The sequence below is a fragment of the Hyla sarda genome, chromosome 6 (assembly GCF_029499605.1).
Source record: "Hyla sarda isolate aHylSar1 chromosome 6, aHylSar1.hap1, whole genome shotgun sequence".
NCBI lineage: Eukaryota > Metazoa > Chordata > Amphibia > Anura > Hylidae > Hyla > Hyla sarda.
Genome location: NC_079194.1, coordinates 39,484,251 through 39,494,855, shown reverse-complemented (window position 1 = coordinate 39,494,855; position 10,605 = coordinate 39,484,251). Strand labels below are relative to the sequence as shown.

General features: G+C 40.4%; 1 protein-coding gene across 3 annotated transcripts in view; it reads right to left on the bottom strand.

The window, feature by feature from the left end:
- KCNT2 (potassium sodium-activated channel subfamily T member 2) overlaps positions 1 to 10,605 on the bottom strand; it is an 814,344-nt gene that overhangs the window by 470,618 nt on the left and 333,121 nt on the right. For all 3 annotated transcript variants that reach the window (XM_056523545.1, XM_056523546.1, XM_056523547.1), the window contains exon 4: positions 4,317 to 4,365. In XM_056523545.1, coding sequence (XP_056379520.1) covers positions 4,317 to 4,365 — 49 coding nt within the window. The remainder of the gene's footprint in view (positions 1 to 4,316; positions 4,366 to 10,605) is intronic.

Below are 10,605 nucleotides of genomic sequence, written 5' to 3'. Positions count from 1 at the left end.
ATAATATATATATATATATATATATATTTTGTGTTTTCATAGACTTTTCATTGCCCATGCATATGTTTGGCCAGTATACATTGATATACTTTAATGCTAACTGTTTTTAAAGAGTAGTTAAAGGGGTACTCTCTTCTTATCCGGGTTGGCAGCAGCGATGTCCGGAATGTGAAAGCTTTCAGCTTCCGCATTGGTGAAATCCCGCCACGCCCCCTCCCTTCATGTCTAAGGGAGGGGGCGTGACGGCTAGTACATAGCTGTCATGCCTTCTCCTATAGACATGAATGGAGGGGGCATGGCGGCTGGCATTGCCAGTCATCTGGCACGGAACGGAGTTCGCTCTGTGTACCGAATAACAGGGGTGCCACAGCGGCGGGACCCCTGTGATTAGACATATTATCCCCTATCCTTTGAATAGGGGATAAGATGTTTTCAGTGGAGTACCTCTTTAACTTTGTGCCAATCCAAGCAGCAACAAATACAGTAAAGCTTTTGATCCACGATAGAAAGTGCTTAATTCATTTCACAGAAATAAATACATAGCAGGGTACGTATGTGCAGAAATCAAGTTGAAGACCGCGGTGAGTGCTCCATTATTTTCTTTCTGCTGTGGATCTATTGTTATATCAGCGGTGAAACCCTTGAGGCTCGAGGGTTATTGTTTGTATAGCCAGCCTGATGGAAGCGATGGAGTGAGTTCATACAGATATGCAGTGCAGAACGGCTTGTTTGGGTGTTAACAGTATCGCCATTCACCTCTTGGCATAACACATTTTAATTTTATCATAAATATTAGAATTCTGTGCCCTGCTCAGTTGCCTGGCCCAGCAAATGTGTTCTGCCTGGAGGTAAGCAATAATGGTGTAGGCATCTCCACTTACATTCACTTGGCAAAATGTGGTGGATGCCTCCTTGCTCAGTATGTACATGAGAAAAGACTCCTCTCTTTGACTGGAGTCCCTGCCTCTTGAAGTAATTTCTGTGGCCCCCTATGCTGATAGTTTACAGCAAGTCTACATTTGCCTGGCAGGATGCTGTGTAACTAAGCAGTGGGATATACAATGGTTGCCTTGCTGCTCAGTTTACAGGATCAAGGACTCCTTTCTGTTAACAGAAGTCCTTGCTCCTGCATAAATCTGATCTAGCTGGTATATTCAATTTGAATCTGACAACAAATTTAAGTGATTTCTCCTGAAACAAATTGATCCATGCTTCTTAGCTTAGTTTATGTGGCAAACTGTATCAGGGCACCATGTAAACTACATACTAAGTAGGAGGCATAGTTCCTTGTGTACAAGAGCAGCAGGTAGCGATGCACAGTGCATCACTCTTTACTGTAGAGAAGAAGGAACTCCTGTCAAAATGACTGGAGTCCATGCTCCTCTATGTAGTTTCCATGGCACTGAGCATTAGTGCCTCTTGCAAACTATATAGTGAGCAAGAGACAAACACTGTGAAGGAGTTGCCCATAAAAACCAATCAGATTCCCACTTTTATTATTCAGAGGCCTTTAAAAAAAATAAACTTAAAGCTGGAATTAGATTGGTTGCTATGGGAAACTACTTCATTGTTGCTTTGCACAAGGTGTGATATATCATCACTTATCCTCACATACATTTATAATGCTTGTAAAGTACAGGAGCAGGGACTCCTCTGTCTGACAGGTTTCCCTGCTCCTGTAAATTCCCCTGATGCAAAATTCACTCAAAAAAGTCAGATTCAGACTAATCCAATTTATGTTTGTAAAACTCAGTTTTTAATAAATCATTCGATCATTTATATAAGTTGAAACTGTGAAATGGTATTTATTGGTGAACATTAGTGTTGAGCGGCATAGGCCATATTCGAATTCGCGAATATTCGCGAATATATGGACGAACATTCGTCTTATATTCGCGAATATTCGCATATTCGTTATATTCTCGTTTTATTTTCGCATATGCGTATATTCGCGTATGCGAAAATTAACATATGTGAATATTAGCATATGCAAGATTAATACGCGTAAATGTTCGCATATGCGAAAATTAGCATACACGAATTTTCGCGTATGCGAATTTTAGCACGTCAGTCTCACACAGTAGTATTACAGCCTTCTTTACACCACACAAACTGGAAGCAGAGAGGGGTGATCACTGTGATGTGTACTGTGAAAAAAAATAAAAAAATAAAACGAATATTCGTAATTACGAATATATAGCGCTATTTTCGCGAAATTCGCGAATTCGCGAATATGCGATATTCGCGAATAATATTCGAATTGCGAATATTCGCGAGCAACACTAGTGAACATGTGATTATAAAAAACGTGTTATTTTCTTCTTGTTTCAATGTTTTTGAAGTTACATTCATCTCTATTATTTTCTTCTCATCAACCAAATATTGTTCATCTGTTCTGATCAGAGCTCCCACAATACATTTCCATAAAATGTTGATAAGAACTAATTATAATAGCAGTGAGAAAATAGACCAGATATCTATTGCTTCTCATAAGAACATAGAAGCAGTGTGAGGCTAAAAACCGCCCAGCGTGCATCATTATACCGTATTATCATGTTAATGATTCATACTTAGTGACCTCTGTGCGTCCGCTTCTCAACATGGAACTCATTTTAATCATATTACATATTTATAGTTGGATTACCATGCTGATGAGTTCCTCATTGTTTGCCTAAATAATAATATGTCAACAGTTTATCTAAAGTTTTGTCTAAAGTTTTATTCATATTTTTTCTTGTACTGTATCTTTGGTGTCCTCCATATGTTACTTGTGGTTCCTGAAGTATGATATTGCTATATGTTTCCATGTGATGGACATTTTTCTACGCTTTTGAGTAAAACGAAGGTGTTGTCTTTTATGCCCACTTTGCCGTTAGAAATGATCAGTATAAATTAACCACCTGTTGACTGCCCATAGACATTAATTTCCTGAGCGGTCCACAAAATACTCTGCAAGGATGTTCTGAACATCCCTGGAGAGCCTACAGCAGTATGGAGATTGCACCACTGCAGGAGAGAAGAACTTTCCGGAGAAAAAGGCGGAGAGATGTTTTATTACCATTCCAGCCTTCCTGATTGTGGAATATACAGCACTCAATGGGCTCTTTGTACACAGCTCGACAGGAGCCATATGGTTTTCAAAAGTGGCATACAAAGAAAAAAGGACCCCCATGGCAAATATTGAAATGGACCTCCTATTATGGGTCTACAAGTGCAGCACCATACTAGATAGAACAATAAGAAAAGCAGTCCAGCCCGTGCAGGAGCAGGGTCTGGTGACTGTAAATAGGAGAGGTAATGCTGGGATCCCGAGGGGACGTGGATATTGACGGTGCTAAGTCTGATGCAAGTAAGCAATGTAAAGGATGAAAGAAGACAAAGACTGCACTCACCATCCAACGTGTCTGTTATTCATTCATGTGTAGGCGTTCGGCGGAGGAGGCAGGGGCACTCCGGGACAAGTTGTTTCGCTCAGTCTCGTGCTTCTTCTAGCCTGTGTGCCTAGCTGGCACACTGGCTAGAAGAAGTGCAAGACAAGGCAAAACAACTTGTCCCGGAGGGCCCCTGCCTCCTCTGTCGAACGCCTACACATGAATGAATAGCAGACACGTTGGATGGTGAGTGCAGTCTTTGTCTTCTGACAGCATACTAGGACGCCCTTGCTATGGAGCGCCCTTTCTTCTTTGCACCACAAGACAGAAAGGTCTGCAGTTTATTTCTTCTTTCTGCCCATTGGTTAATAGCCCTGTTCATTAATTTGCCGACAATGCAGTTCCCTGGAGAGAAGAGTTCTGCACAGTTTCTTACCAAAATAAAAAGGAATGGGACCAACCAGAATGTGGCCCCCTCTCTCCAAGGGCCTCATAGTAGTCACATGGTCTGCCAATATGTTAGGTATGCCCTTGTTTTTTTGGTTTCCATTATGACAATTGCTGGGTACCTGGTAACTGTAGGAGCTGCTGGGTCTTAAAAGTCCCAGATTAGAGAGTGCCGGGGAGGGGCGTCACAATATGAAAAATGTAAATATACTTCTTTCTCTATGTATACATTTCCTTTATAGAAACAACCGTAATGGAAAGGGGATACACTATATAAAGGTATTATATCATTACTTTGTGCCATTAATTCCGATATCCCCCAACATTTTAATTTACTAATATAAAACTAACATACAAATAAAGCCCTAAGCATTACAGAAAGAATATCCAAACAATACCACATGTACTAAGAAGAAAACAAAAATGTATATGGTCATAAGTGGTGGAAACTGGCCTGATCTGGGAGTGTTTAAATAGTAGATACATAACAATTGTTACCTGTAATCCCCACAGGGGCAAACTTCTCTCCACCCATATTATAGAAGACCTGTAATAAAAGACATTGAAAGAGTGAAAAAAAAAAAAATATTACCAGGTGTATTTCATTAGTAAAAATTGTGGAAAGATTGTGCCTGTATCTTTAACATTAATGTGTTCTATGTAATTGTCTATGCAAACAGTTGGTAAAATGTTAACACTGTACAAAAGTGATATTTTCGTGGCAAAAATAAAATAAAGTTTGTCCCTCTTTTTTAACATACTGTGTGCACAGACAACCACTTTTCCATAGACCGGCATAGAGCACATTATTGTTAAAAATATGAGCAATTTTTTTGCAACGAAATGCAAAAAAAAAAAATGTGCAATTGTATCCGTAGGAATGCAGCTTTTATTCAAATATGCCTGGAAATACACTGTGTGAACATAGTCTTAGGCTGGGTTCACATATTGTATATCAAGCTTCTGGCATAGTCTCCTTCCTGCGTGCACCGGAGGGATACTAATGCTAGAGCTGATTCAATTCATTTGAATGGGACAGTTCACAATCCTACAGCGTCTGAATTTTGATGCCGGATGGTTGCACACCGGAGGGCACGAGACATGGGGACATGCTGCGTTCCCTTGTCTGCCAACCAAAAATAGTGGATGCCGGATGGCAGACAACTGATGACAACTTGTCATCAGCTGTGGCATCAGTTGCGTCGAGATCTAGGCTGAGTTCACTTATTCCGATGCCGGACATAGGTGGACCCAGCCTGAGATGTCATTAGTTTGGTAGAAATAACAAGATGGTGCGAAAATGAGAGATTTATCAGTTCAGGTAGAAGCAATATAGAAATAATAATGTAACGTAAACAGCCAACAGAGGCGCTAGTATATGAAATGTCAAGGATAATCCCGAATGATCATCACATAAGCAAAAGCAGGTAAGCACAATACATACCCAAAAACTCTACATTATCCTCTATTAATAGTCTATGCTACACTATATACCTGGGGAAAAAAAACATTATCAGGGTGTTTCTTTAAGCAACATTAAATAATTTGGTAGATAAAGGATTGATTGCAAATTCTAAATGTTGTAGATCCGACCCTCCACTGGCCATGCATTTGTTTCTTAATTTATATAATTTTTTTTTACCTTGTCTGTAGAAATCTTGTTAAAGTAAATAAAGGTCTAACATATATTTTCTAAGAAGAAAACTATAATATCGAAAGTCGTACTCACGTAAGGAATACACCAATGAGGTTAAAGATATAATAAAACTTAACTTTTACTTGTAGGATGCATACGATACAAAAAATACATAAACATATACAGTCAGTGTATTATACATAAACCAATGAACGCACCACCATGGGGAAGGGAGGGGGGAAGGATACAGTTGAGTATCTAAAAATGACCCTACCTATAAGTGGGCCCTTCCTGTTACTAAGTGTGGACATGGAAGGGAAAGGGTAAAATGTACAAGAATGTGTCATCTGCATCTACCATGCCACCACTAATCATTGAAATAAAAAAGCACAAACGGATGCGCTCCGTAGTGTAACACCAGAGGTGAGTTGCTAACGCTAAGTGTGAATTGCGCTTACCACATGAAGTTGTACTCCAACCAAGTACAACAATGGAACAGGGCGTATCATCAAAGGGTCTCTGCAGCTTCGTCCCGCTGAAATAAAATCATGATAAATACAAGCAACCTCCAGGTAGCAGAGCGGGATCAATGGAAGCGCTGAGACCAGATAAGAAGTTAAAAGGATTTATTTCCCATAATGCAATGCGTTTCACGGTCACCCGCTTCCTCAAGGAAGCGGGTGACCGTGAAACGCGTTGCATTATGGGAAATAAATAAGATGTCTTAGCGCCGAAGAAGTTAAAAGGATTTATTTCCCATAATGCAACGCGTTTCACGGTCGCCCGCTTCCTCAAGGAAGCGGGTGACCGTGAAACGAGTTGCATTATGGGAAATAAATCCTTTTAACTTCTTATCTGGTCTCAGCGCTTCCATTGATCCCGCTCTGCTACCTGGAGATTGCTTGTTTTTACCACTAATCATTGGCACCTTTGACGCAGCGGCGGAAGATATACATCAGATTATTAGGAAATATTGGCCAATCCACGGTGGATAAACTTGTTGAGGATAGAGCAGTGATTACATATAGAAGGGCCAAAAATCAGGGAGACATTTTGGTTCACAGTCACTATGGGGGAGATTTATCAAAACCTGTGCAGAGGAAAAGTTGCTGAGTTGCCCATAGCAACCAATCAGATCGCTGCTTTTATATTTCACAGGCCTCTTTAAAAATGAAAGAATCATGCTGATTGGTTGCTATGGGCAACTGCACCACTCTTCCTCTGCACAGGTTTTAATAAATCTCCCTCGATGTTCCTCCGAAGCAACCAACTACATGGCTGAGACCAACTATCACAGGAACCTATAGATGCGGGGCTTGTAAAGTGTGTGCCTTTATAAAGGTTTCCAAATCATTCAAAAGGTACACGGACAATCAGGAATTAAAATAATTACCACTATGCCAACTGCAAAACTATGGGTGTTATATATTTGGCTACTTGCCCTTGCCCAATGGGCTATGTTGGCAAAACCTATAGAGAACTTTGGCGACGCATATTAGAACTTGTGGGAGACATAAAAAACAAGAGAGACAAGTCTCTTCCCAACCACATGCATCTCAATCATGCTGATTCCCCTTTAAACATCAACTTCCAAGTGATTGAAGTCCTTAAAGGGGTACTCCGGCGCTAAGACATCTTATACCCTATCCAAAGGTGACATCATGCTTCGCCCCCTCAATGCAAGCCTATGGGATTGGGCGTGGCAGCTGTCATGCCCCCTCCCATAGGCTTGCATTGAGGGGCAGAGCGTGATGTCACACGGGGGTGGGGCCGTGACATCACAATGCTCTGGGACTGATTGTAACGGGGTGCTGTGTGCAAGATCACGGGGGTCCCCAGTGGAGGGACCCCCACAATCAGGCATCTTATCCCCTATCCTTTGGATAGGGGTTGAGATGTCTTAGCGCCGGAGTACCCCTTTAAGAGAAACATGAGATGGGGAAATTTTGACCAACAACTCTTACAGAGGAAGGCAAGATGGATAAACCACCTCCAAACTGTAACCCCCACTGGCCTAAATGAATCTCTGTCATTTGCATCATTTATATAACATTTCCTCTATTTTTCTATATTATTTCTTCCTTCCAATGTACTTGTATAGTAGTATTTGAGTGTCTCATGTTTATCATGTAAATTGCAGCCTCTCTCTTATTTTTGCCAGTTTGTTTGACAGGATCCTTTTATCATACATCTTCCTTAAAGGGGTACGCCCCTGGAAAACTTTATTTTTAATCAACTGGGGCAAGAAAGTTAAACAGATTTGTAAATTACTTCTCTTTAAAAATCTTAATCCTTCTAGTACTTATCAGCTTCTATTTGCTCTGCAGGAAGTTATTTCCTGTTTGAATTTCCTTTTCAGTCTGACCACAGCGCTCTCTGGTAACACCTCTGTCCATTTTAGGAACTGTCTGGGGCAGGAGAGGTTTGCTATGGGGATTTTCTCCTACTCCGGACAGCTCCTAAAATTAGGTCAGCAGATAGCACTGTAGTCAGACAGAAAGGTAATTCAAAAAGAAAATAATTTCCTGGGGAGCATACAGCAGCTAATAAGTACTGGAAGGATTAAGATTTTTAAATAGAAGTAATTTACAAATCTGGCCAAAAAACATGTATAGGTAGCTGCAACCCGACAATAGGGACAATGGGGGGTATGTATGAAGCTTTTTACTCTGTTTTTTTGTCTGTGATTTGTCGCAATTTTTCCTTTATGTCATTTTTTGCGACAAACAATTGTGCCAAATGGTTTCACTTTGTTAGTCGTGATCTCAGTTACAATCATCTTTGGTCTGGAATTCATTAATTGCAACTTTTCGATTTGGCGCAAGTTTAGGCGCAAATACCTTCATTTAGGCGCAAATCTACACCATGAATAAAGTGACAGAGAAAATAGCTACAACAATAGAACGTCCCAAAGTCAGATTTACTGCCTGGAATTCTGGGGTCTGCGCCTTTTGTAGGGCTACATTTGTGCCAAAATTACAAACTTGTGTACGACAATTGATAATTTTGGCGCAAATATGCTCCATTTGACGCAAAAAAACATACATAAAATCACACATTGCTACACCATTATTGATACATGTCCCCCAATAGTATTACTGCCAGACGAGTACTAACGTGAAAAAGTTTGTGTATCCCATACAACTTGCGGACAATGTATAAAGAGGGGGTACACTTTCCTCAAGTCTGGGCTTGATTATCGCCAATAAATGGGTGTATATAAAATATATGTAAAAAATTATGTAGATCCAGTGAATTAATTTAAAACAATTTATTATTACAATGATAGTGCTTGTGGTGTCCTTTGTAGTCCTTTACATCGGACTCACCACGATAAGGTAGTGAATGTATAAAATATTCATACAATGAAATAAAATAAAATAGACATATAGGGGGATATTTATCAAAGGATTTAGACTGGTTTTTCCTGTCTACATTTGTCGCACAGAAAGTCACAGTCTAAATATGTGCGACTTTTCTGTGACTTTTGCTTTAGAGGATTTTTAGAACATGATGCATTCTAGTCTATTTTAGACAGAAAAATTTATTGGTGCTGAATTTATCAAAAACGACTTTTCAGCGACAAGTCTCATCGGCTGAAAGTACGATAAAAATGTCAGTCCATGTTGGAGCAGGTTTAAATACAGTCTAAAGCATAGATCCCGAAGTCTGTGCACAGAATTTATCAAGAGCCTTGCGCCTTTTGATAAATTAGGTGCACAATAGACCGGCCTAACGTTCTGTAGTTTGGTCTATATTGATGCAGGACATAGACAACTTTGATAAATCTCCCCCATAATATTCAGGGTAAAAAGTGCTGGTATCCCAGTGAGGCAATTAGTCTGTAGTGCTAACCGATGGATGCACGGAGATCGTGCCTTGTATGGTTGATTACAAATAGTATGAGTAGCGATGTGTTCTGTATAGCTCGTATCTGGTCAGGATACTGCATACGGCAGCGTGTTGTTAAGGGGTTAAAATCAATGCGCTCTGCGGTGCTGGGGTTTCCTTGTGTGTATCCCACTCTACCCTGGCAGCACAGGGATAGAGATTGGTGAGTGGGATAGAGATAGTCTCTTAATTGTAATCCTTTGGGTGCATGAGGCTGCGTTCTGCAGCGCTGAGGCCCCTCAAATGTGGACCACTCTACCCCAGCGACACAGGGAAAGTTTTGAGTGGATTTGGTGATTGGGCACACTGTGCCTCTTACCAGCAATGTCCTGGAGCCTGGTTGTTGGAAAAAGGTTTTCGCCGGGTAGACGTCCGCTGGCAGGCGGGATGCGCGCAACCCTGGAAGCGCGCTCTTGTAAATATTGCTATGAGCTCTATATTTTAACATTTTTATTGTCTTTTTATTCATCTATTTTTATAATCATTTTGGTATTTCCGGCAAGGGCCCTGTTGGCATACCTGTGTATGTGTAATTTTTATAAAATCATTTATAAAATTTATACTTATCACGACTGGCCATATCTTGTATATTCATTAGTATTTATATGCCTAGATGACTGTTTTTTCATTTCCATGGTTTTTATAGTCATCTGACAGGAGAGGAGGAGCAGAAGCAGGCTGTGGAGCTACAGTATGTTGAGGAAGAGGAGACAGAGGACTCAGACACACTGTAGTCATGTGGTCTCATCATGCTGCTGGCAGATTAAATGAAACTTAATGTTAATCTATTTTAAATCTTCAATTAAAGTTTTCCAAAATATCTTTAATCCTTTCAATTGTAAGGCCCTATGGCCTTATAGGCTGACAGGCTGGGTCAGGCTGTTGCCACCTCCAAGCTGGGTCATTCTGCAACTATATGGTCTCTTCTTGCCTTGTCATTCTGCCAAATTATGGACTCCTCATGCTGCTTCCACCTCCAGGCAGTGTCATTGTGCCACCATATCGTCTCCTTATGCTGTTGGCACCTTAAATTAAACTTTAAAAATTTCAATTTATCTAAAATCTTCAATTTAAATTTTCAAAAATATCTTTAGTCTTTTCCATTGTGAGGTCCTATGGTCTCGTCGGACTGCTGCCAGCTCGAGGCTCTGTCATTGTGCCATCATGTGACTCCTCGTTATATTGGGTTTTGTGGTCATACAGTATTAGTTCAAAGTAAACTCTTCAAGCACCCGGGACATTAAACTTGTGATTCTAATC